This window comes from Crotalus tigris, unplaced genomic scaffold (genome assembly GCF_016545835.1).
Source record: "Crotalus tigris isolate CLP2741 ecotype Arizona unplaced genomic scaffold, ASM1654583v1 scf7180000017690.20705106771:4171800, whole genome shotgun sequence".
In the NCBI taxonomy this organism is placed as follows: Eukaryota; Metazoa; Chordata; class Lepidosauria; order Squamata; family Viperidae; genus Crotalus; species Crotalus tigris.
In genome coordinates this window covers 3,277,501-3,304,118 of record NW_024096569.1, presented here as the reverse complement: position 1 = coordinate 3,304,118, position 26,618 = coordinate 3,277,501, and the positions used below count along the sequence as shown (strand labels likewise).

The 26,618-nt window shown below is 45.8% G+C and overlaps 1 protein-coding gene across 7 annotated transcripts in view; it reads left to right on the top strand.

Annotated features, from left to right (window-relative positions):
* Positions 1-3,236: 3,236 nt before the first annotated feature.
* The window catches only part of CARMIL3 (capping protein regulator and myosin 1 linker 3), a 71,758-nt gene continuing 48,376 nt past the window's right edge, over positions 3,237-26,618 (top strand). For 5 of the 7 annotated variants that reach the window (XR_005556093.1, XM_039338086.1, XM_039338084.1 and 2 more), the window contains exons 1-9: positions 3,237-3,334; positions 16,782-16,876; positions 19,772-19,822; positions 21,626-21,685; positions 21,980-22,101; positions 22,428-22,525; positions 23,278-23,348; positions 24,422-24,495; positions 26,222-26,297. Coding sequence is in view for 5 of the 7 variants with exons in the window: in XM_039338086.1 (XP_039194020.1) it covers positions 3,295-3,334; positions 16,782-16,876; positions 19,772-19,822; positions 21,626-21,685; positions 21,980-22,101; positions 22,428-22,525; positions 23,278-23,348; positions 24,422-24,495; positions 26,222-26,297 (687 nt within the window). In the remaining 2 variants the exon portion in view is untranslated. Of the gene's footprint in view, positions 3,335-16,781; positions 16,877-19,771; positions 19,823-21,625; positions 21,686-21,979; positions 22,102-22,427; positions 22,526-23,277; positions 23,349-24,421; positions 24,496-26,221; positions 26,298-26,618 lie in introns of those variants that run through there. The other 2 variants (XM_039338087.1, XM_039338088.1) reach the window with 2 other exon arrangements.

Genomic DNA, 26,618 nt, shown 5'->3' with positions numbered 1-26,618 from the left:
ATGGTGTAGGGTTTCCTGCCTGAATAGGGGGTTAGACTAGATGACCTCCAAAGCCCCTTCCAATTTTATTATTATTGTTGTTGTTGTCATTGTCAAGATAAGATAAGCTTTATTGTCATTTTTTTTTACTGTGGGCACAACGGCACACATCAAAAAAATGAAATTTAGTTGCCCGCTCTCAAAGTGAAACACGTACATGACACACACCTAAACATACTATACACAACATATTTACAGACCCACACCCCTACATATACATAACAAATAAATATTAAATACTGTCCATCTTGAATATATAACGGAAGGAGGAAGCTTGAGAGTTCATTATTATTAATATTTCAGTGGTTCACTTAATAACTGTGTCAAGAAAGGTCATAAAACGTGCAAACCTCTTACCAATGGAAATTATTATTATTATTAATCATCGCACAGTGAGCCAGCTGTACAGACTGGATTTGGCATTTTTGTCTACCTTATAATTATTATTATTATTATTATTATTATTATTATTATTATTATTCATTGCACAGTGAGCCAGCTGTACAGACTGGATTTGGCATTTTTGTCTACCATATTATTATTATTATTATTATTATTATTATTATTAATCATCGCACAGTGAGCCAGCTGTACAGACTGGATTTGGCATTTTTGTCTACCTTATTATTATTATTATTATTATTATTAATCATCGCACAGTGAGCCAGCTATTCAGACTGGATTTGGCATTTTTGTCTACCATATTATTATTATTATTAATCATCGCACAGTGAACCAGCTGTACAGACTGGATTTGGCATTTTTGTGTACCATATCATTATTATTATTATTATTATTATTAATCAAACAGTGAGCCAGCTGTTCAGACTGGATTTGGCATTTTTGTCTACCATATTATTATTATTATTAATCATCACACAGTGAGCCAGCTGTACAGACTGGATTTGGCATTTTTGTGTACCATATCATTATTATTATTATTATTAATCAAACAGTGAGCCAGCTGTTCAGACTGGATTTGGCATTTTTGTCTACCATATTATTATTATTATTAATCATCACACAGTGAGCCAGCTGTACAGACTGGATCTGGCATTTTTGCCTACCATATTATTATTATTATTAATCATCACACAGTGAGCCAGCTGTACAGACTGGATCTGGCATTTTTGCCTACCATATTATTATTATTATTATTATTATTATTATTATTATTATTATTATTATTATTAATAATCAAACAGTGAGCCAGCTGTTCAGACTGGATTTGGCATTTTTGTCTACCATATTATTATTATTATTAATCATCGCACAGTGAGCCAGCTGTTCAGACTGGATCTGGCATTTTTGTCTACCATATTATTATTATTATATTATTAATCATCGCACAGTGAGCCAGCTGTTCAGACTGGATTTGGCATTTTTGTCTACCATATTATTATATTTATATTTATTATTTATATTTATTTTAAATGATTACATTACATTACATTACATTATTAATTGAAATTAAAAAAAATCAAGGGCAACGACGTTGCACCCTCCGTCTTAGTGCAATTCAGTTTATCTCCGGGCTGATGAATCCGCCTCGCTCCCGTTCCAAGCTGCCCACCAGGCCTGGCTAGTTTTAACGCGCTGGTCTTGGGGAAACTCACCTGTTGACCCGACAAACTGAGATTTCCAGGCAGTTAAGGCATCTTGGGCTGTAATTTGTCTGGGGGGAGATCAGATGAGCGAGAGGACTAGAGCCATCGCTCGCGTTTTTGGGTGGATTCTGGCCTCCGAGATCCAATTTGGGGGAGAGAAGGCAAGGAGAATGAGACGGGGCCCCAAATTAACGCCTGTGTCTCTTGGGGGGGGCAGGGGAGAAAGGAGGAAGCCCCCCCTTGCAATCTCTGCCCCTGTTCAAACTACGACTTGATTCCCCCCCCCAGGAAAGTGGCAGGAGCGGGGGGGGGGTCAGCCGGGGGTCTTGGAGCGCCCCTTCCTTTTGGGGGGGGGACAAAACGGGTCCCTCAAATCAAAGCCTGTGTTTCCTTGGAGGGGGTGGGCAGGGGAAAAGGGGGGGATTTGCAACCCACGACTTGACGCCCCCTCCCCAAGGAAAGTGGCGGGGGGGGTCAGCCGGGGGTCCCGGAGCACCCCTTCCCCTTGGGGAGGGGGACAAAACAGGTCCCCAAATCAAAGCCTGTGTCTCTTGGGGGGGCAGGGGAAAGGGGGGGGATTTGCAATCTCTGTCCCCGTTCAAACCACGACTTGACACCCCCAGGAAAGTGGCAGGAGCGAGGAGGGGGTCAGCCGGGGGTCTCGGAGCGCCCCTTCTTTTTTGGGGGGGGGACAAAACGGGTCCCCCAAACCAAAGCCTGTGTTTCCTTGGAGGGGGTGGGCAGGGGAAAAGGGGAGGGATTTGCAACCCACGACTTGACGCCCCCTCCCCAAGGAAAGTGGTGGGGGGGTCAGCCGGGGGTCTCGGAGCGCCCCTTCACCTTGGGGGGGGGGAGGGACAAAACAGGTCCCCAAATCAAAGCCTGTGTCTCTTGTGGAGGGGTGGGCTCCTCCAAATGGGGGGGGGATTTGCAAGCCACGACGCCCCCTCCCCAAGGAAAGTGGCGTGGGGAGTCAGCCGGAGGTCTCGGAGCGCCCCTTCACCTGGGGGGGGGGGACAAAACAGGTCCCCAAATCAAAGCCTGTGTCTCTTGTGGAGGGGTGGGCTCCTCCAAATGGGGGGGGGATTTGCAAGCCACGACGCCCCCTCCCCAAGGAAAGTGGCGTGGGGAGTCAGCCGGAGGTCTCGGAGCGCCCCTTCACCTTGGGGGGGGGACAAAACAGGTCCCCAAATCAAAGCCTGTGTCTCTTGTGGAGGGGTGGGCTCCTCCAAAGGGGGGGGGGATTTGCAAGCCACGACTTGACGCCCCTTCCCCAAGGAAAGTGGCAGGAGCGAGGGGGGGGGGTAGAGAAATCAGCCGGGGGTCTCCCGGCGCCCCTTCCCCTTGTGGGGGCAGCGCTGTGCGCAAGGAGGGGGGGTGGTCTCTCCCAAAGGCGTTTCCATGGGGGGGGGGTGCTTCAAGAGAAGCCCCTGGAAAGGAGAGATTTGAGGGAGGGGGGAGGTCTGGGTGGGGAGGGGAGGGGGCGGCGGGAGGGGCTGGGGAGGGAGGGAGGGAGGGGGGGTCGTCTGCTCGCATCCACCCAGCAGCCGGTGCCCGGGGAGGGAGGGGGAGAGAAGGCGAATGCGCAGCCTCCGTGGCTCCCACCGCCGCCCCAGCCGGGCATGTGCCGGCTCCTGCAGCAGCTGAGATGGCCCACGCCGGGTGGGAGGTTGCTCGCGAGCTGCAAGGTAGGGACCCCCCCCCGGGGAGGGGGGGGATGGAAAGGGAAGAGAGGTGGGGGGGGCGGGAGAAGGGCACCCCCTCACCCGCAGCATCCCATCCCCTGGTCCCATGCAAGGTGCGGGAAGACCCCCCCTCGGGACCCGCTTGGGCAAAGGAAGACCCCCCCCCAAAGAAAAGACCCTTCCCCTCCGCTTCCCTCCTTCCCTCCTCCACCAGCCGGAATGAGGGTGGGGGGGGATGCTGGTCCTTCTTTCCCTCCCTCCCTCCTTCCTGCTTGAAGCCCCCTTCGGATGGTGGGGAAGGGTCCCTGGGTGCCTCCCCCTCCTCCCCCCCCCCACGGCCTGCCTTTTCCCGTCCGGGGAGCCCCACTGCTGCCCCCTCCTCCCCACGCGGTCTGAATCCCCCCCCTTATTTCCCCCTCCCCATCACCCCACTGCCTGGCTTCCCTCCTGCCCCATCCCAGCCCTCCCCTCTTTGCCCACTAGGGGGGGCTTTCCCCCCCCCCACAAAGTCTCAATTCCCCTATCCACTTTTGGGTCTGGGTTCTCCCCCATCCCCACCCACCCCACCTGTCAGTCCCGGGGCCCCTTCGCCCCCTTGCCTGTCGCAGGAATACAGCCCTCCCCCCAACCTCCCATCTCCCATCCCAAACCCTGGCCTTGAATTCCTGAGAATCATAAGGACTAGCCCCATTTCGGCAGTCTCTGGTTCTCATCCGCCTGGGTCCTGTTTTCATCCGGGAGGGGAGGGTGCAAGGGCCTTTTTCTCACAAATTTACGCCTCTTTGCCCCCCTCCCCACCATCAAGAGACCCTCTGCTCCTTCATTCCAATGGGAAGCAGGCTGGGCACGATTCTGGCTCTGCCCCCCCCCCCAATTAATCACCATAAAAGAATCGTTTGCTACAAGATGGGTGGCAGATCAATCCAATAAATAAAATACATCCGTGCCCAAATCTTCTTGCATTCCTCTCCCCTTCCCAAAAAAGAAAACCATCAAAAAGATCCCTCCACTTCCCCCCCCCCAGGAATAAATTCCCAATTTATTTACCTTTTTCACTGTCCTCGGTGCTTAATGCTTCCCTCCCTGATAATACACCCAAGCTGGGCATCCAGACGTTAATCGCATTCACACAGCCCGGTGTATCGTCACCAGCTAGCCAACCATGTTTCGGACAAACCATGTTTCGGACCAAACATGTTTCAGACAAACCATGTTTCGTCCTCGGGGAGCTTTAGGACTTCAGCCTGTAGTGGAAATAACTCAGATCTTGCGGGCGCGGACCCCGGAGAAGGGTGCCTGGGTGCCGGGGAGGGCTGAGGTTAGGGTTAGGGACCCTCTTGGGGGGGAGGCCGGTATGGTGAGGATATTCCTGGGTTTTCTCAAATAAGGATTTGTTCCTTCCTGCTTTGGCCGTGGATGATGGTGGGGGACGGAGATTGGGTGCCTGTGTTTCAAAATACCCTTTTTGTAAATAGAAATGTCTGTGACAAAATATATTGAGAAACACCGATTTAGGACTTCCAAGGATTCTCTCCCACCCCCACCCCCCCCACCACAATATTGCCATATCCTAAAAGGGGTACAATCGGTCAAAAGGTTGAAAAGCCATGGACTAGAGTACCTCCAAAGCCCCTTCCAGCTTGGTTATTTTACTGTTGCTTTCTGTTATTTGTTTTTGTGTTAGACAACACACACACACATACACACACACACACACAAGCATGCAAAGGAGAAGCACTTCCCTTCGCAGAGGCGGGGCTGGATCATTTGGGGTGTCGGTGGAGGAGAGGAAGTGGCATAGCCCTGCTTACCCCATCCTGCAACGTGTTACGGGCAGGGCAGCCAGGAGGATATGGCAAAATTAAAGCTGATAAACGGGTAGCTGCCTTGATCCCACCTATCTACGGCCTCTCCATGTTGCAGGCAGTCCTTGACTTACGACCACAATTGGGAGGAAATTTCCCTCCCCTCCTTCCTTCCTTTTCCTTTCTTCCCTCCCTCCTTTCCCTTCTTTCCTTTTCCTTCCCTCTTTCCTTCCTTCCTGTTCCTCCTTTCTTCCTTCCTTCCTTCCTTTCTTTCTTTTTCTTTCTTTCCTTCTCTCCTGTTCCTTCCTTCCCTCCCTCCCCTTCCTTATTTCCCTCCCTCCCCTTCCTTCTTTCCTTCCTTCCTTCCCTCCTTCCCTCTCTCCCCTACCTTCCCTTCCTCCCCTTCTTTTCTTCCTTCCCTCCTTCCCTCTCTCCCCTTCTTTCCTTCCTTCCTCCCCTTTTCCTTCCTTCCTTCTCTCCTGTTCCTTCCTTCCCTCCCTCCCCTTCCTTTCCTCCCTCCCCTTCCTTCCTTCCTTCCTTCCTTTCTTTCTTTTTCTTTCTTTCCTTCTCTCCTGTTCCTTCCTTCCCTCCCTCCCCTTCCTTTCCTCCCTCCCCTTCCTTCCCTCCCTCCCCTTCCTTCTTTCCCTCCCTCCCCTTCCTTCTTTCCTTCCTTCCCTCCCTCCCTCCCCTTCCTTCTTTCCTTCCTTCCCTTCTTCTCTCTCCCCTTCTTTCCTTCCTTCCTCCCCTTTTCCTTCCTTCCTTCCTTCCTTCCTTCCCTCCCTCCCTCCCTTCTTCCTTCCTTCCCTCCCTCTCTTTCCTTCCTTCCTTCCTTCCTCCCTCCCTCCCTCCCTCCCTCCCTTCCTTCCTTCCTTCCTTCCTTCCTTCCTTCCTTCCTTCCTTCCTTCGCCATTCGATCCTGATTCCTTCTCTCTGAGTGATCGTGCCTCCAACATCTTCTATTTTCACTCAGATGTCACTCATTCATTTTAATCTTCTTTTCGTGGGGGAGGGACTTCACAAAATATGCGTCATAATGGTCCCCTCGTCCCCTCGGCGGTCCAATATAATTTTACATTCCTTCTGCCCTGCCTGTCTGTCAAGTTCAGAGAGAGAATCAAGTTTGCAGAAAGGTGTTAGGCCTGTGTTTTCCTATCTTTGCAACTTGACGATAGGTGGACTTCAACTCCCAGAATTCCCCAGCCAGTCATGCCAGCCAGGGAATTCTGGGGGTTGAAGTTCTCCCTTCTTCTAGTTGCGAAGATAGGAAACCACTTTCCTAATCCTTTAAATGTTCCTTTTTCATAACAGACTTCTTTTGACCAGATGCTCCAACCCTGGAAGTTTTTAAGAAGAGGCTGGACAGCCATTTGTCTGAAATGGTATAGGGTTTCCTGCCTGAGCAGGGGGTTGGACTAAATGACCTCCAAGGTCCCTTCCAGCTTTATTATTATTATTATTATTATTATTATTATGGATCATCGCACAGTTAGCCAGATGTTCAGACTGGATTTGGCATTTTGTCTACCTATCGAGTCCTTACCCAGAACCTGGGATAGGCAGATGTGGATGTTTGATGGTATTACAGATATCGTCTCAGGATGGAAGCAGTTCCTAGTAAGGCCGCCTTTTGCAATTGACTAATGGCCAATCTGTCAATGCCAATGGTGTCCAAGTGGTGCTCCAGTTGTTTTGGGATTACACCCAAGGCGCCTATTAACTTTTGGTGCCACCCTTGCTTGCCTTTGCCACAGTCTTTCTATTTCTATTTGTAGGTCTTTGTATTTTGTTATCTTCTCCAGTTCTTCCTCATCTATTCTGCTGTCTCCAGGCACTGCCACGTCCACTATCCAGACTTTTTTGTCTTTCTTATCGACAATTGTTAAGTCCGGAGTGTTATGTGGCAGGTGCTTGTCTGTTTGAATTCTGAAGTCCCAGAGCAGTTTAATTTTATCATTTTCTATGACTTTCTCTATTTTATAGTCCCACTAGTTCTTGCTTACAGGCAAATGATATTTCTTGCAGATCTTCCAATGTGCCATTGTTGCTACTTTATTATTATATTATTTGGGATCATCGCACGGTCAGCCAGATGTTCAGACTGGATTTGGCATTTTGTCTACCTATTGAGTCCTTCTGAAGGACCTGGGATAGGCAGATGTAGATGTTTTATGGTATTACAGATATCGTCGCAAGATGGAAGCAGTTCCTAGTAAGGCCACCTTTTGCAATTGACTAATAGCGAATTTGTCAATGCCAATGGTGTTCAAGTGGTGCTCTGGTTGTTTTGGGATTGCACCCAAGGAGCCTATGACTATTGGTACTACCCTTGCTTGCTTTTGCCACAATCTTTCTATTTCTATTTGTAGATCTTTTTATTTTGTTATCTTCTCCAGTTCTTTTTCGTCTATTCTGCTGTCTCCAGGCACTGCCACGTCCACGTCCACTATATTATTATTATTATTATTATTATTATTATTATTATTATTACTACTACTACTACTACTACTACTACTACGACTATGACTATTACTACTATTATTATTAATCTTCCTGTCTATCACATTTTTTCCAAGCCTTTTTCCTATCTGTCATAAAGCTTCCACCAAGATAGAGAAAATTAGATACTTGCCTGAGGTTTTTTACTCATTATCCCTCCAGTGTGTCAATTTTAACTTTATTCTTGTACGAAACTTCCCGGGATTCACGCTGGTTCCCTTTATCCTCTTCTTTCTCCAAATTACCAAACATTTAATAAACTCTCCTCCTGGTGTATTTCTTAAGAAGCTTCTAAAAAACGAAAACCCACCTGCTTGACTTAAATCCACACCAGATTTTTCCAAAATTTTATGCCTTCCCTTTCCATCAAAATTCCTCTTAAATGCCTCTTGGCAAAGAAAACCTTTGGGGGTTTGCATTTTCTCTTGAAAATGTTACTTTTGCGGGAGAATAATCATGGTAGCATCCTTCCAGATGTCAGCCACAGACGCTGCCATCCCGAGCGTTTTAAACGGGTCCCTCCGCCGCTCATCACCAAATGAGATCTTTATTTTAATAGGTCTTTTATTACACCTTTTTTATTGGCATTGATTGATACTCAGTCTTCTTGCTTCATTGCCAGCCAGTGTTTCTCAAGCCAGGCTCCTTAAAGACGTGTGGACTTCAACTCCCAGAATTCCCCAACCAGCATGACTGGCTGGGGAATTGTGGGAGTTGAAGTCCACCTATCTTAATTGGCTGAGGTTGTTACCTCCCTCGTTGGCTGGGGAATTCTGGGAGTTGAAGTCCACCCATCTTTAAGTGGCCAAGCTTGAAAACAGCCCATAAAATAACCTCAGGCAACAATGGAACGTTAAAACGAACAAAGTGAAAATGTTCACGTAATAATAATAATAATAATAATAATAATAATAATAGTAGTAGTAGTAGTAGTAGTAGTAGTAGTAGTAGTAGTAGTAGTAGTAAAGTTGGAAGGGACCTTGGAGGTCATCTAGTCCAACCCCTTGCTCAGGCAGGAAACCCTACACCATTTCGGACAAATGGCTCTCCAGTCTCTTCTTAAAAACTTCCAGTGTTGGAGCATTCACCGCTTCTGGAGGCAGGTTGTTCCACTGGTTAATTGTTCTAACTGTCAAGAAGTTTCTCCTTAGTTCTAGGTTGTTTCTCTCCTTGATTAGTTTCCATCCGTTGCTTCTTGTCCTGCCTTCAGGCACTTTGGAAAATAGCTTGACTCCCTCTTCTTTGGGGCAGCCCCTGAGATACTGGAAGACTGCTATCCTGTCCCCCCTCGTCCTTCTCTCCGTTAAACTGGACATACCCAATTCCAGCAACTGTTCCTTATATGTTTTAGCCTCCAGTCCCCCAATCATCTTTGTTGCTCTTCTCTGCACTCTTTCTAGAGTCTCAACATCTTTTTTACATCGTGGTGACCAAAACTGGATGCAGTATTCCAGGTGTGGCATTGTAAAGTGGTATTAATACTTCACGTGATGTTGATTCTATCCCTCTGTTAATGCAGCCTACGCTTACAGTTGGTAAATATTCCTCCATGGATTCGCTGCCTCTGATTATGTTATTCTTGATTACGCATCAAGCATAATTTTTAAAGTTTTCCATCAATGTAGCCGAGAGGGGTCCACGGCAATGCATTTGATCTGGAACTGACTTTGAAGGACTCCTTGAAAATTGTGTTCTTCCAAGCTGGTTTAGTGGCTTAATTGTTAATTGTTGCCTGAGATGTGTATGGCTTGGTTTGTAGACCTGCAGTGACTTCCCGTAGATATCCAGCTGTATAGGTAGGCCTCAACTTATGATTTTACCATTACGATTAGGTAATTATGATTGTAATTTTTGCGTATTTATATCGGGACGATTTTTATTTGTTTTAACAATGAAGCTCTAACTGTACCGTCTCAGCAATTCTGCCCACAGGTATTTATTTTCCCGTCTCAATATTTTTTTCCTTGTCTTCTTCCGTTTGCTTCTTCATTCTACTTCCCACAATTAAGAAATATATTTTGAAAAAAAATGGGGGGGGGGCGGGGGAATGCTAATAAAAAGAGGGCAGAAAAAAACCCCAAGGAAATGTGCCATTTTTGCAGGAATGCCAAAAGCTCAGAGGCCGATAAACAAGAAAATCTAAGCAAGTTTTATCCTTGCAAAGAATTGTTCAGGTGCTAATGCCGGGTGCAATAGGACAGGCGTTTGTCTGGAGTGGTCTAGGGCAGGGGTGTCAAATTGCCGGCCCACAGGCTGGATGCATCATAGCGAAACCGCACCCACCCCATTGCCAGCAAGGGAAAAAAAGTCGCAATACATCGCGACATATCACGTGACGTTGCGAGTTTAACACCCCGGTCTAGGGTTTCCTGCCTGGGGGTTGGACTAGAAGACCTCCAAGGTCCCTTCCAAATCTGTTATTCCATTCTATTCTATTCTATTCTAATTTCTAATTCTATTCTATTCTATTCTACTCTATTCTACTCTATTTTTATTTCTAATTCTATTCTATTCTATTCTGATTTCTAATTCTATTCTATTCTTATTCTTTTCTTTTCTATTCTATTCTATTCTATTCCTATTCTATTCTATTCTGAACAAAACAGAACAGAACAGAATAGAATAATAAAATACGGAATGGAATAGAATAGAATAAAATTACAGAATAGAATAGAATAGAATAGAATAGAATAGAATAGAATAGAATAGAATAGAATAGAAGCTGGAAGGGACCTTGGAGGTCTTCTAGTCCAGCTCCCTGCTCAAGCAGAAGAACCTATACCATCTCAGACAAGTGATTGTCTAATCTCTTCTTAAAAACCTCCAGTGAGGGAGCACCCACGATTTCTGGTGGCAAGCTGTTCCGCTGGTTAAGTGTCCTTCCTGTTAGGAAGTTTCTCCTTAATTCCAGGTTGCTTCTCTCTTTGATTAGACAGGGTGGCGGGTGCGATCTGAGCTGGCTTTCAAACAGGACTGTGCAAATTTACGGAGAAGCGGTCCATTTCTGATGGTTCACTTACGTAAAGGGCTCCATGTTACCATCATTAGGATTTTTTTTTTTAAAGCTCCACCTGATGCTTCTGAATCCCTGCCTTTTTTTTTTTCCCCTTCCCTTCTGTTTTTCTGTTTCATTACCTTTTCAAGCCATTTAAGTCTGCAATTGATCTCGGTAGCTGGTGGCCACAAGCCATAAATTATGCATTGTGTGAACAAGACTTTGCTTTCTCCGTCTTGAGTCTTCTGCGCACGCAACCAGTTTTCTAAGGAAAGGATATATATATGTATGTATGTATGTATGTATGTGTGTGTGTATATATATATTTGTTTTCTGAGGTTTTCGCGGGTGTTTGTATGTAGGTCTTTGGTTATTCGGGTTTTCTCCCGCGTCAAATTGGAAGTGTCTTGGCGACGTTTCGACGAAGTCTCATTCGTCATCTTCAGGCTGGTGCTTTCGGCTTCGTGCTTCTAGGAGCAATATATATATTTGTTTCCTCTACCCATCACTTTGGTGAAACCGCCCCCCCATTTTGAAGAATGGGCACTAGTTCTGAAAAGAAGGACTGAGGGGACACGATAGCAGTCTTCCAACATCTCAGGGGCTGCCCCAAAGAAGAGGCAGTCAAGCTATTCTCCAAGGCACCAGAAGGCAGGACAAGAAGCAATGGATGGAAACTCATCAAGGAGGGAAGCAACCTAGAACTAAGGAGGAATTTCCTGACAGTTAGAACAATTCGTCAGTGGAACAACCTGCCTCCAGAAGCAGTAAATGCTCCAACACTGGAAGTTTTTAAGAAGAGACTGGACAACCATTTGTCTGAAATGGTATAGGGTTTTCTACTTGAACAGGGGGTTGGACTAGATGACCTCCAAGGTCCCTTCCGACTCTGTTAGTCTGTTATTCTGATCCTCCATGACACAAAAAAGATGCGGAGATCCTAGAAAGTGTGCAGAGCAGAGGAATAAAGATGATTAGGGATCCGGAAACTAAATCATACGATGAACGGTTGCAGGAATAGGGTATGTTTAGTTTAATGAAGAGAAGGACAAGGGGGGACATACTACACACAACATATGTATAGACTCACACCCTGACATATAAGCAACATATAAATATTATTTGTTGTCCTTCTTGAATACGTAACGGAAGGAGGAAGCTTTAGAGTTCACGAGGTTAATACTGTACGGAACGAAAGCTGGGACTGAATCGGGATGTTCTTCCTTTTTTTTTTTTTTTTTTTACAAAATATATTTATGAATCATTAAAAGAAGAGTAAGCAAGGAGAAAAGAGAAAGGAAAAAAAGCAAATACAAACATTAGAGCTGGGAGCAAATTTCCCGACATTGTACAGTGGTACGGTTAAAAAAAAAAATTAACTATCCAAATTGAAGTATATTAAATTATTTGAACAATAAGAGGAAGGATTTTTAATCTGTGAGCTCAGGGCTCAAACACCCAGTATTTGTCGTTAACATTCTAATAATAGCATTTATATCTGGGTTATTTTCTTCATTGCACAGGGCTGGGTAACATTAGCTGGTCTCTGAGCATGGCTAAATCATTTTCCTATTGTTGCCAAGAAAATTACACAGATGGGTTAATGGTCACTGGGCAGTGAATTTGTCTGGAGGGAGACTTGCCGCTGTCTCTTTTATACTCTTTTGCTCCCCTGGTGTGTGCAACGACAAGAAGAAGGAGGAAGGAGGAGAGAGACTGCAAACTTTAGAAATGGTGGCTTAGGCCAGGGGTAGGCCACCTTGGCTCTTTTATGACTCGTGGACTTCAACTCCCAGAATTCCTGAGCCAGCCACACTGAAGGGAAAGGGAGAGGTTTCCAAGTTGAGCCATGCTGGCTCAGGAATTCTGGGAGTTGAAGTCCACGAGTCACAAAAGAACCAAGGTTGCCTACCCCTGGCCTAGGGACTACTGCTTGAGCAGGGGGTGGACTAGAAGACCTCCAAGGTCCCTTCCTGCTCTGTTATTCTGTTATTTTGAATGGTCTAGGCCAGGGGTAACTGGCTCTTTTATGACTGGTGGACTTCAACTCCCAGAATTCCTGAGCCAGCCGTGCTGAGAGGAAAGGGAGAGCTTTCCAAGCTGAGCCATGCAGGCTCAGGAATTCTGGGATTGAAGTCCACGAGTCATAAAAGAACCAGTTACCTACCCCTGGCCTAGACCATTCAGAATAACAGAATAACAGAGCTGGAAGGGACCTTGGAGGTCTTCTAGTCCACCCCCTGCTCAAGCAGGAATCCCTAGACCAGGGGTAGGCAATCTTCACTCTTTTATGACTCGTGGACTTCAGCTCCCAGAATTCCTGAGCCAGGCTGGCTCAGCTTGGAAACCTCTCCCTTTCCCCTCAGCGTGGCTGGCTCAGGAATTCTGGGAGTTGAAGTTCACCAGTCATAAAAGAGCCAAGGGTGCCTACCCCGATCTTGGTTTTTTTTTTTAATTGATAAGAGCCTTCACCCCCCCCCCCGCTCGACTTATGGCGAGTCTTCAGCTTACGCCTTACGACGACAATCGAGGCCAACCTTTCCGTTGCTAAGCGAAACTTGCGTTCAGTGAGTTTGGCCCCATTTGATCGAGCTTTCTTGACACCAGTTGTTAAGCAGGTGGTAAGTGAGCCATGCGGTTATTAAGTGAATCCGGCTCCCCCCTGTTGACTTTGCTGGTTAGAAGGTAGGCAAAGGGGACCCCAGGACACTTTCGATTGTCAGTTGGCCAGCGGCTGAATTTTTGAAGTCGCAAGTCACAATTTTGAAGTCCAGAAGCAGTGAATGCTCCAATGCTGGCAGTTTTGAAGAAGAGACTGGACAGCCATTTGTCTGAAACGGTATAGGGTTTCCTGCCTGAGTAGGGGGTTGGACTAGACGACCTCCAAGGTCCCTTCCAACTTTATTATTATTATTAAGTTGCCATTATGTGACGCCTTGCTTGAGGACCACAGTCTTAACGATGGATTTTCCAGTCCTTATTTTGTGTCCCTAACTCGAGGGCTACCAGTATAAAAACACAGGTAGTCCCTGATGTACGATGGTTCATTTAGTGACCGTTCAAAAATTTACAACGGCACTGAAAAAAGCGCTTTTCACATTGAACGACCGTTTCAGCGTCTCCCACGATCGCGAGATCCGAATTCAGACGCTTGGCAAATGACTCGTATTTATGATGGTTGCAGTGATTCACTTAACAACGGTGTCGAGAAAGGTCGTAAAATGGAGCAAAACTCACTTAACAAATGTCTCACTTAACAACATTCATTTTGGGCTTAATTGCAGTCTTAAGTGAAGGACTATTTGTACAGCAACCCCTTCAATCTGGTTGAGCGCCTTTTCTCTTCTGAATTACATGTTTCCCCCCCAAAAAAATCTCAATTTTCTATGTTTTTCTGTCACATCAGGAAATGCTACCACATGGGGTTTAATTCCCTTTGCTTCCTTTCTCTCTGAGATTAAGAAGTAGAGCAGAAAAAACCATTTTTAAATAGCTGCCCCCAGTGATTTTTGCTTAACGGACGTGGCTTCCATTCTTTTTGTCCAAAATATTATTCCCTGAGATCAAACCTGCTATTTTTTTTTCCCCCCCGATTCAGGTTAAGCAACATTGTGCAAGCACAGGAAAAAACTAATGAACGAAAGGAAATGAAAGGCAGGTGCTAAGAGACAAGAAAAAAAAAATATTGGTGTGAAATGAGAAAGAAAAAAAAAAGAAAAAAGAGCTTGTTTTGAAGATTAGTCAGCCGGCTCAAAAGTTCAAACCTTTTGCAAAAGGAATAAAAAAACCCCTACATTTGATTTAAACTGAATTACGATCGTATTAAATTCGGTAAATACAAGGTCTAAGTCGAGTCTTCAGTGGTTAGAAGGGTCCAGCCTCTATTTAATGCCGCGACCCCCAACCGGTCATAAGTCGAGGACTACTCAACCAGTCGTAAGTCGAGGACTACTCAACTGGTGCAGCACCGTTTGCAGAATGGGGCTTTTGGCGGGCTCAGCAGGGCAGAGACAGCCTGGACAATTCCTATTGGCTTTGGAAAGCCAATAGAATTAGACTCTATTCAAGAGAGTCTACTCTATTGGCTTTCGAAAGCCAATAGAATAAAAGGGAGTAGCACAGCTAAGGAAAAGGGGGAAAAAATGGCGGACTGCGTTGTTTGGCGATCCCTGTGAAATGGTCGTTCGACCCCAAATGGGGTCCCGACCCACAGGTGGAGAACCACTGCTCTATTTGAATCTGCTTCTATTGCCCCCTGCCCCAGTACCAAGCTTGGCTCAATTACTTGAGACATCTATTGTGCAAGATCCGATCTCGGATGCTTCTTGTTGGGACGATTTGGTAAGCTCCGAAGCTTCCTTCTTCTCCTGGGCTGCCTCTGCCTTGGCTGTCAGGGCCGATCCATCTTCTTGACGGCGGGATGTCATCTCTCATGTCGCGCTTGACTGCCCTTTGCACCCAGCCGGGGACTTCGTTGCCTCGCACTCGGCACACACGAGGCAAGGGAGGTTTCTGGGGTTCAATTTGGCCCGAGGGGTGAGAATGGAAAACAACTTTCTCCGGGCAGCTTCATTGGGTCGAAGCTGAGAGATTGTCCTGAGGGAGACGACGGGTCAGTTTATATCCATCAAAGCCTGTTGCTATTATTATTATCATTATCATCATCATCGTTATTGTTTGTTGTTATTGTTTTATTTAGTGTAGGGCATATGACACATGGACAAGCAGTATATATTAACATTTCACCTAGAGTAATAAAACACCATAAATTATAAATGTCATTTAGGCCATCTAACCCTTGAAGCAGCAGCATCGTTTATATATATCCGGGGTCTTCAAACTTGGCCCTTTTATGACTTGTGGACTTTAACTCCCAGAATTCCTCAGCCAGGTATGCTGGGCTGAGGAATTCTGGGAGTTGAAGTCCACAAGCAGGGCTCTTCAAACTTGGCCCTTTTATGACTTGCGGACTTCAACTCCCAGAATTCCTCAGCTTGGCACACTGGCTGAGGAATCATGGGAGTTGAAGTTTGCAAGTCACAAAAGAGCCAAGTTTGAAGACCCCTGATATATACATATATATGTGTAGGGTTTCCTGCCTGAGCAGGAGGTTGGACTAGATGATCTCCAAGGTCCATTCCAACTACTACTACTACTACTACTACTACTACTACTACTACTACTACTACTACTTCTTCTTCTTCTTCTTCTCCTTCTCCTTCACTACTACTACTACTACTTCTTCTTCTCCTCCTTCTTCTTCCTCCTCCTCCTATTATGGATCATCGCACAGTCAGCCAGATGTTCAGACTGGATTTGGCATTTTGTCTACCTACCGAGTCCTTACCCAGGACCTGGGATAGGCAGATGTGGATGTTTGATGGTATTACAGATATCGTCGCAGGATGGAAGCAGTTCCTAGTAAGGCCGCCTTTTGCAATTGACTAATAGCGAATTTGTCAATGCCAATGGTGTTCAAGTGGTGCTCCAGTTGTTTTGGGATTGCACCCAAGGAGCCTATGACTATTGGTACTACCCTTGCTTGCTTTTGCCACAGTCTTTCTATTTCTATTTGTAGGTCTTTGTATTTTGTGATCTTCTCCAGTTCTTTCTCGTCTATTCCGCTGTCTCCAGGCACTGCCACGTCCACTATCCAGACTTTTTTGTCTTTCTTATCGACAATTGTTAAGTCTGGGGTGTTATGTTGCAGGTGCTTGTCTGTTTGAATTCTGAAGTCCCAGAGCAGTTTAATTTTATCATTTTCTATGACTTTGCCTATTTTATGATCCCACCCGTTTTTGCTTACAGGCAGATGATATTTCTTGCAGATCTTCCAATGCACCATTGTTGCTACTTTGTCGTGCCGCTGCTTGTAGTCAGTCTGTGCAATCTTCTTGCAACAGCTTACCAAGAAGATTCAAGATGATGATGATAATGATGATGATGATTATTATTATTATTACTACCCCCGAGGTCCCTTCCAACTCTATTATTCTCTTATTCTGTTATCTGTGGCACTTTATCCAGGGATTGCAGATGGGGGAACAAACCTGGAGGGCCTATTTGTCCTTGGAAGTGGATCCCAACTCTACCTGAGGTGGTGGATCTAGTAACTCCTTCCTTCCCATCCTAATGCTGGCATTCTCCTTCGCAGAAAGCATCCGTAAAGTTCTCAACCGGCCTGCCGTCCATCTCCTGGTGAGGGTGAAGCTCGAAACCAAACCCAAGAAAAATGAAGACCGGGTGCTGGTGAGATTTTTCCGGGGAGATGGCAAAGACCGGATTGTGATATGGGGATAACCCACGGTGGAGAGTTGCGTGCAAACACACTCGCTGCTACCTTGTGGTGGAGCAGCGCCATGTCCTCGGGTTCACTGTACAATCTGCGCTTTTCCCAGAATCCTCTGGGAAAAGAGTAGATGGGAGGACCTTCTCCTTTCTCCTCCCTTCCCAGAATCCCCTGGAAGGATCTTCCCTCTCCTCCCTTCCCAGAATCCCCTGGAAGGACCTTCCCCTTTCTCCTCCCTTCCCAGAATCTCATGGAAGGACCTTCCCCTCTCTTCTCCTTTCCCAGAATCCCCTGGAAGGACCTTCCCCTTTCCCTTCCTTCCCAGAATCCCCCAGTAGGACCTTCCCTTTTCTCCTCCCTTCCCAGAATCTCCCGGAAGGACTTTCCCCTCTCTCCTCCCTTCCCAGAATCCCCTGGAAGGACTTTCCCCTCTCTCCTCCCTTCCCAGAATCCCCTGGGAGGACCTTCCCCTCTCTCCTCCCTTCCCAGAATCCCCTAGGAGGACCTTCCCCTCTCTCCTCCCTTCCCAGAATCCCCTGGAAGGACCTTTCTCTCTCCTCGTTTCCCAGAATGCCCTGGGACCTTCCCCTTTCTCCTCCCTTCCCAGAATCCCCTGGGAGGATTGCCCCTTTCTCCTCCCTTCCCAGAATCCCCTAGAAGGACCTTCCCCTCTCTTCTCCTTTCCCAGAATCCCCTGGAAGGATCTTCCCCTTCTCCCTTCCCAGAATGCCCTGGAGGGACCTTCCCCTTTCTCCCTTCCTAGAATCCCCTAGAAGGACCTTCCCCTTCTTCTCCTTTCCCAGAATGCCCTGGAAGGACCTTCCCCTTTCTCCTCCCTTCCCAGAATGCCCTGGGAGGATCTGTCCCTAGCAGCAGACTCCCAGAGGCATTGGGTTCAGGCTGTTAAGTCAACCGGTAGAGTTTTCTCCACCCCAAGGAGGAAAAGGCCACACCTTCTAGCTTGCTGCTTTTCGAGTTTTGTTTTTGGAAACAGCAGCAGCCAACGTACAGACAGGTAGTCCTCGACTTACAGCAGTTCATTTAGTGACCGTTCGAAGTCACACTGAAAAAGGGACTTGTGGCCGTTTTTCACACTTAACGGCCGATGCAGCATCCCCCATGGGCACGTGATCAAAATTCAGACCCCTGGCAACTGACTCTTATTCATGACGGTCGCAGCATCCCCGGGTCGTAAGTCGAGGTATTATATGTATAAAACAGCTGCTGCTGAATCGGAATGCCGAAATTTAAATTTAACTTAAGCGAGCACCTTAAACTTTGAAGTTGAAGCTCTTAGTTGAGTGAGCTGCACTGATTGTGGGAGTTTGCAATTTTCCCATTGCAAAATACCCAGCATTTTTTGCACCCTGAACAGATCCTAACCTCAGAATCAGAATAAAGCTGGAAGGGACCTTGGAGGTCTTCTAGTCCAGCCCCCTCCTCAAGCAGAAGAACCTATACCATTTCAGACGAGAGACTGTCCAGTCTCTTCTTAAAGGCCTCCAGTGATGGAGCACCCACAATTTCTGGTGGCAAGCTGTTCCACTGGTTAATTGTCCTCAGTGTTAGGAAGATTCTCCTTAACTCCAGATGGCTTCTCTCCTTGATTAGTTTCCATCCGTTGCTTCTTGTCCTGCCTTCAGGCGCTTTGGAGAATAGGTGGACCCCCTCTTTTGTGTGGCAGCCCCCCAAATACTGGAAGACTGCTATCATGTCCCCCCCCCCCCACAAGTCCTTCTTTTCTCTAGACTGGCCATACCCAGTTCCTGCAACCGTTCTTCCTATGTTTTTGTCTCCAGGCTTTAAAATCATCTAAGTTGCTCTTCTTTGCACTTTTTCGAAAGTCTCAACATCTTTCTTTGTAATGTGGGGACCAAAACTGAACGCAGGATTCGATTCCTCCCTAGAGGCTTTATAAAGCGCTACTAACACCTCACAAGATTTTGATTCTGCGTCTCTGTTTATACAACCGAGGATGGTATTCGCAGACCAGAACAATAAAAAAGGAGACAGGAAGGGCGGACGAGTTTCACAACACATAAGAAGGGAAGAAGGACAGGGTGACTTTGTGGTCGCCAAAAATTAGCGTCTTTTCCAACCGGCTCGCGTTATGAAAAAGCAGAAGATTTCACGAGCGGCTGATGGCTTCCTCAGACGCCTTGGGAAGCTTCTGCTTTTTAATAAAAAGAGTCGTAAAAAGCTGCCACCAGACTCCTGTTTTATTTATTTTTTTACAATCACGGCTAGGGAGCAATTGTGCCGCTTGTATATTATCTCCGGCCTCGGTGCCTCCCAACCTCGTTGCTAAGCAAGTAATCTTAAGCCATCAATAATTCACCTCTTCTCCCTTGCAAATGGACAAAGACGCTGTCTGATCCTTTTAGTGTTTTTCTTTTGGAAGATCTTTTAATGGCTCACACTCGCTTCCCCCTCCTCCCCCACCCACGATTTCCTGATTAGTCCATTTGTCTTTTTCTCGCTGGCACACGCAACAAACTCACAAATGCCTTTCTTGCTTCTGCTTTCCAATATTCCCTTCCAAAGCATCACGGTGTGGGGAGGAATTATTACACCGGCAGTGTGGCTGATTTGGTTCCTTCCAAAGGCCTACAGCACCCATCATTCCCAGCCTGGGTGGCCTTGGGGAGGTAGGGAACATGGATCAGAAAGCAAAGCCAAATTTTAAATAACCCTCCCCCATAATGTCAGAATGGGGAGTGGGGAGAAGGAAAGGGCCATGTCGCATATCTCTGATTATACCCAATTTATGCAGTGAAACTCACCAATCTTAGCTTTATTCTATTTATTATTATTATTATTATTATTATTATTATTATTATTATTATTATTGACAGGTTCTTACCACCTGGCGTGTCTATTTGTTTGGAATTAAGATGCCTGCCAAGGTGAGTGGAACAAAAGAGAGAAAATAGGTTATTTAACACAGGGTATCTCAACCTCAACAACTTTATAAGACATCTGGACTTCAACTCCCAGAATCCCCCAGCCAGCAAAGCTGGGAATTCTGGGAGTTGAAGTCCACAAGTCCTAAAAGGGCCAAGTGTGTGGAGAAGTGAAACAAAATGAATAGAATAGAATAGAATAGAATAGAATAGAACAGAATAGAATAGAAGAATAGAAAAAAATATGGAATGGAATGGAATAAGAATAGAATAGAATAAAATAGAATAGAATAGAATAGAATAGAATAGAATAGAATAGAATAGAAATACGGAATACGGAATGGAATGGAACGGAACGGAACACAATAGAATAGAATTCTTAGACCTTGGAGGTTTAAAGTCCCCACATTGTGGGTGAAAAAAACAACACAAAATATACAACCATTGTACACCCTCCACACTCATGTGATCACAATCCAGGTGCTTAGTAACTGGTTGGTGAATAGAATAGAATAGAATAGAATAGAATAGAATAGAATAGAATAGAACAGAATAGAATAGAAGAATAGAAAAAAATATGGAATGGAATGGAATGGAATAAGAATAGAATAGAATAAAATAGAATAGAATAGAATAGAATAGAATAGAATAGAATAGAATAGAATAGAATAGAAATACGGAATACGGAATACGGAATGGAATGGAACGGAACGGAACGGAACACATAGAATAGAATTCTTAGACCTTGGAGGTTTAAAGTCCCCACATTGTGGGTGAAAAAAACAACACAAAATATACAACCATTGTACACCCTCCACACTCATGTGATCACAATCCAGGTGCTTAGTAACTGGTTGGTGAATAGAATAGAATAGAATAGAATAGAATAGAATAGAATAGAATAGAACAGAATAGAATAGAAGAATAGAAAAAAATATGGAATGGAATGGAATGGAATAAGAATAGAATAGAATAAAATAGAATAGAATAGAATAGAATAGAATAGAATAGAATAGAATAGAATAGAATAGAAATACGGAATACGGAATACGGAATGGAATGGAACGGAACGGAACACAATAGAATAGAATTCTTAGACCTTGGAGGTTTAAAGTCCCCACATTGTGGGTGAAAAAAACAACACAAAATATACAACCATTGTACACCCTCCACACTCATGTGATCACAATCCAGGTGCTTAGTAACTGGTTGGTGAATAGAATAGAATAGAATAGAATAGAATAGAATAGAATAGAATAGAATAAGAAATGGAATGGAATGGAATGGAATAAGAATAGAATGGAATAGAATAGAATAGAATAATAGAATAGAATAATAGGATAGGATAGGATAGGATAATAGAATAGGATAGGATAGGATAGGATAGAATAATAGGATAGGATAGGATAGGATAGGATAGGATAGGATAGGATAGGATAGGATAGGATGGAATGGAATGGAATAGAAATAAGGACTAGAATAGAAATAAGGACTAGAATAGAATAGAGTAGAATAGAATAAGAATAGAATAGAATAAGAATAAGAATAGAATAGAATAGAATAGAATAGAATAGAATAATAAAATATGGAATGGAATGGAATGGAACGGAACGGAACAGAATAGAATTCTTAGACCTTGGAGGTTTAAAGTCCTCACATTGTGGGTGAAAAAAACAACACAAAGGAATCAGGAAAATGCCTATCCTGTACTGTTGTCAAGAAAAAACACACAGCACTCGACTCAAACAAAATGTAAATTTTATAATTGTAGAAATTGAGACTAAATTTCTTCCTTCTCTTATATAGCCCGAAAGCTCGTTCAACGTCTTGGAGATCCGAGCATTAAACACATTGAATCATAACCAGGTAAGAAACAGCCCATTTTGCTAGAAAAGTTAATTGGTATTATTTATTGGCTGGAGGATCGATCTTTATGAAGTTCCTTCCTTCCTTCCTTCCTCCCTCCCTCCCTCTCTCCCTCACTCACTCCTTTCTTTCTTTCTTTCTTTCTTTCTTTCTTTCTTTCTTTCTTTCTTTCTCTCTCTCTCTCTCTTTCTTTCTTTCTTTCTTTCTCTCTCTCTCTCTCTTTTTCTTTCTTTCTTTCTCTCCTTTCTTTCTTTCTTTCTTTCTTTCTCTCCTTCCTTCCTTCCTTCCTACTAGATCTTGGTGGAAACAGAGAAAGCAAATTATAACCTGAAATTTCCAACTGCAGAAAGTGCCGGACAGGTGACCAGACACGTCAACTCTGCCTTAGCCAAAATTTTCCCCAGTCCGGCTTCCGTGTGAGTAGGCGAGAAAAAGCAGGAATGCTGGGAAATGATCAAAAATGCCTGGTGTTTTGAGGGTTTTTTGCTGGTAAAGGTAGTCCACAACTCACCGTTCAAACGGTCATAAATGTGGGCCGGTTGCTGAGCTCCCAAAATGTGCTGGCAGGACTGCAGAAGGCGGAGTCCAGCATCAGGATTTTAAAACCAGGGTCCATCGCAACTTGGAACGGTCGCTAAGCGAGGACTACCACGCAGACTGTGTGAGAAAGGTATAAGATCTCAAGTGCTCCTGATATAAGTTCCTTTCTCTCTGCCCCCCCCCCCACCTTACTCCATTCCAGCTGCCTGATCCGGCACGGGAACGTGGAAACTCCTGAGACTTCCCGGGACGTCTCCCCCAATTCGGAAAGTTCGAATTCCACCATTCACAGCATTTGCGGTGAGAAGGAGATTCGGCGCGCGCGGAGTCTGCCTGGGGTTTTCAGCCCCGTATCCTTGTAGTCCAGAGAGTTCAGGCAGGGCTCTCTTCCTTCGAAGCAAATTGTATGAAATTTTAATTACAGCGATGGCATTTTCCACTTAGCCCACTGACCCGAATCCCGGAAGCGTTCGTCTAAAAAGCTACAAATTGCTTGGCTGGATCGGAGGAGCCCCACTTAGCCTCGTATTCTGCTTTTAAGCGCTCGCAGCCACGGAGGCTTTAGAAGCTGATAAATCATATTTCTGTCTCGTTCCCTCCAGCCCTTGGCGATCGAAGATATATTGCCTGGAGAGGCTGTGGTTTCATTTCAAGGAAAGCCGATCGCAGAAAAGTCCATTTTAAACATAATTCTTTGCTATTGGTTGTGGCCTCGATCTAAACGTTTGATGCTGTTTAGGCTCAGGATTATCAATATCAGCGTTATTGACCGAGTCGGAAGTGACTGGCTCTAGCCTTGCTTGAAACAGAATTTTTTTTGGGGGGGGGGGAATCGCTTTGCTAGGATTTCGGGAAGATGTTTCTCGCCCCAGGTCTTCCTGAGACACTAGAAGATTGTCTGGATGCAAGGTTTGCCTTACGAATAAAACGGGAACTCTTGATAAAAAGGTACAGGTAAAAAGGTGGCAGGTACAAATCTGATCCTCAGCTGGTCGAGCTTGTGCAGAAAGGCCGTGGAGAGGGAATATAACTCTTTTTTCCCTCGTCCCCAGGTGGTTTCTCTGAAACGTATGCGGCCCTTTGCGATTACAACGGACAGTCTTGCCGGGAAGAAGTTCAATGGGTGAGCTGACCAGCTGAGAAGACTGAGGGATGGCTTGTTTTCTTGAGCAAAACTGACTGCCTTCCTTCCTTCCTTTGTTCCTTCCTTCCTTCTCTCCCACCTTCCTTCCTTCTCTCTCCCCTCTCCCCCCTCCTTCCCTCTCCCTCTCCTCTCCCTCTCTCCCTCTCTCTTTTTCCCTTTCCCTCTCCCCCTCTCATCTGCCTCTCCCTCTCCTCCCTTCTCCCTCTCCTTCCCTCTCTCCCTCTCCTTCCCTCTCCCTCTCCCCTCTCCCTTTCTCCTTTCCTTTTCCTCCCTCCCTCTCTCCTCTCCTTCCCTCTCTCCTCTGCTCCCTCTCCCTTCTCCCTCCCCCTTTCCTTTCTTCCCTCTCCCTCTCCTATCTTCTCTCCCTTTTCCTCTCCCTCTCCTTCCCCCTCTCTCCCTCTCTTTTCCTCTCCTCTCCCTCTCCTTCCCCCTCTCTCCCTCTCTTTTCCTCTCCTCTCCCTCCCTCTCCTTCCGTTTCCTTCTGCTTCTCCCTTCCCTCTCCCCTTTCCCTTTCCTCCCCCTCCCTCCCTCCCTCCCTCTCTCCTCTCCTCTCCTCTCCTTCCCTCTCTCCTCTCCTCTGCTCTCTTCTCCCTCTCCCTTTCCTTCCCTCCCTCCCTCTCTCCTCTCCTCTCCTCTCCTTCCCTCTCTCCTCTCCTCTGCTCTCTTCTCCCTCTCCCTTTCCTTCCTCCCCCCTCTCTCTCCCTCTCCTATCTTCTCCTCTCCCCCTTCCTCTCCCTCTCCTTCCCCCCTCTCTTTTCTTATCCTCTCTCTCCCCCTCTCCTCTCCTTCCCTCTCCCCTCCCCTCTTGTCTTCTCCAAAAAGTCTCCTCCAGTCCCGTTTCTTCTGAGAGCTCAGCAGCCTCTTATTTACGCACTCTCTCCTCTGCCGCTTTCCCTCCGGCTCCCAAGGTCCTTCCCACATGCCATGACAATAGGGACAGAGGAGAACAGGGGAAGAACACGGGTGCTTAAGGAGCTGCTGGAGGTCCTGGGAGGAATCCACTGTAGTAATAATTGAATGTTTTTCTTTCTCCGGCCCTCAACCGCTTCCAGGACGTGGACACGATTTATCATTCTGAAGACAACCGGGAGTTCAACCTGTTGGATTTTTCCCACTTGGAAAGTCGGTGAGAAGCTCCCTTTGGAGCCCCCCCCCCATTACCCAGCTGACTCCCCTATCTTCTCAACTCCAGAACATGGGAATTCTGGGAGTTGAATTCTACCCATCGTTAAATGGTTTAGTTCGTTCCGCAAACCCCAGCAAATGATGGGAATCTGGAAAGGGGTAGATTCGGTTACTGAGTTAAGCATGATGTGTTAATTTATCAAAAAACGAGAATATCTAGTCTAGGGGCAGCTACAGCAGCCATCTTGCCTTTCTGATTCCTCCCTCTTGTGTTCGATAATTCTGGAATTTAATCTTAATCTTAATCTCAATCTTAATCTTAATCCCAATCTTAATCCCAATCTTAATCTTAATCCCAATCTTAATCTTAATCCCAATCTTAATCTTAATCTCAATTTTAATCTTAATCTTAATCCCAATTTTAATTTTAATCCCAATCTTAATTTTAATAATTTTAATTTTAATAATTTTAATTTTAATAATTTTAATTTTAATCCCAATCTTAATCTTAATCATTGTGCAGGCCTTCCAAAGGGGTAATCTGCTGGTCATCTTCGATAAGATTCAGAATTTGAAAGAATTCTCTCTTTGAGAGAGGATGGTTTTTAAAACTGGAAAATTATCAACTGGGGGAATAAAAGACGATGGCTCTCCCTTCCCACCAAGGAACATGGGAGTTGTAGTGTCATCAACCAGCCGAGGTTCTGTCCTCCTTCAGCCCCTTCTTTCGTTTTCTTTTTGTTCTTTTCTCAGGGGACTCCAGTGCTCTAGGCCAGGGGTAGGCCACCTTGGCTCTTTTATGACTTGTGGACTTCAACTCCCAGAATTCCTGAGCCAGCATGGGGGAACTATGGCTCCCTTGATGACTGGTGGACTTCAGCTTCCAGAATTCCTCAGCCAGCATGGCTCAGCTTGGAAACCTCTCCCTTTTCCCTCAGCATGGCTGGCTCAGGAATTCTGGGAGTTGAAGTCCATGAGTCATAAAAGAGCTGAAGTTGCTTAACTCTGGCCTAGGCCTAGGCCGCTTTATGACTCATGGACTTCATCTCCCAGAATTCCTGAGCCAGCCTGGCTCAGCTTGGAAACCTCTCCCTTTTCCCTCAGCGTGGCTGGCTCAGGAATTCTGGGAGTTGAAGTCCATGAGTCATAAAAGAGCCAAGGTGGCCTACCCCTGGTCTAGTGCAGAGGTAGGCAACCTTAGCTCTTTTATGACTCGTGGACTTCAACTCCCAGAATTCCTGAGCCTGCATGGATTCTGGGAGTTGAAGTCCATGAGACATAAAGCGGCCTAGGCCTAGGCCAGAATTAAGCAACCTCAGCTCTTTTATGACTCGTGGACTTCAACTCCCAGAATTCCTCAACCAGCCATGCTGAGGGGAAAGGGAGAGGTTTCCAAGCTGAGCCAGGCTGGCTCAGGAATTCTGGGAGTTGAAGTCCACGAGTCATGAAGGGGCCAAGGTGGCCTACCCTTACTCTAGGACACTGTTTCTCAACCTCTGCCGCTTTAAGCCGCATGGACTTCAACTCCCAGAATTCCCCAGCCAAAAAAAATGCTGGCTGTGGAATTCTGGGAGTTGAAGTCCAGGCAGCTTAAAGGGATTAAAGTTGAGAAACTCTGCTCTAGGGTGAGTTTTAAAAGCAGAGGATAACTTTTTGAGACAAACCATTACTGGTTTATCCTCCTTCTAACTCCCCCCCCCTTTTCCATTTTTTTCTTCACGTCCCAGAGATCTGGCTTTGATTGTGGCAGCTTTGGCTTACAACCAGTGGTTTACCAAACTTTACTGCAAGGATTTGCGGCTGGTAAGTTCCCGCGACTGTTTTTGAGTCCTTTCTTATCTGTGGTCACTTTCTGCTCACTGCAGCCAGTCCTCGACTTAACAGCAGTTCATTTAGCGACCGTTTAAAGCAGGGGTCTTGAAACTTGGCCCTTTGATGACTTGTGGACTTCAACTCCCAGAATTCCTCAGTCAGGGTGCCCGGCTGAGGAATTCTGGGAGTTGAAGTCCACAAGCAGGGGTCTTCAAACGTGGCCCTTTGATGACTTGAGGACTTCAACTCCCAGAATTCCTCAGCCAGTGGATGGATGGATGCAAAGTTGGAGGGATGGAAAGATAAATGGAT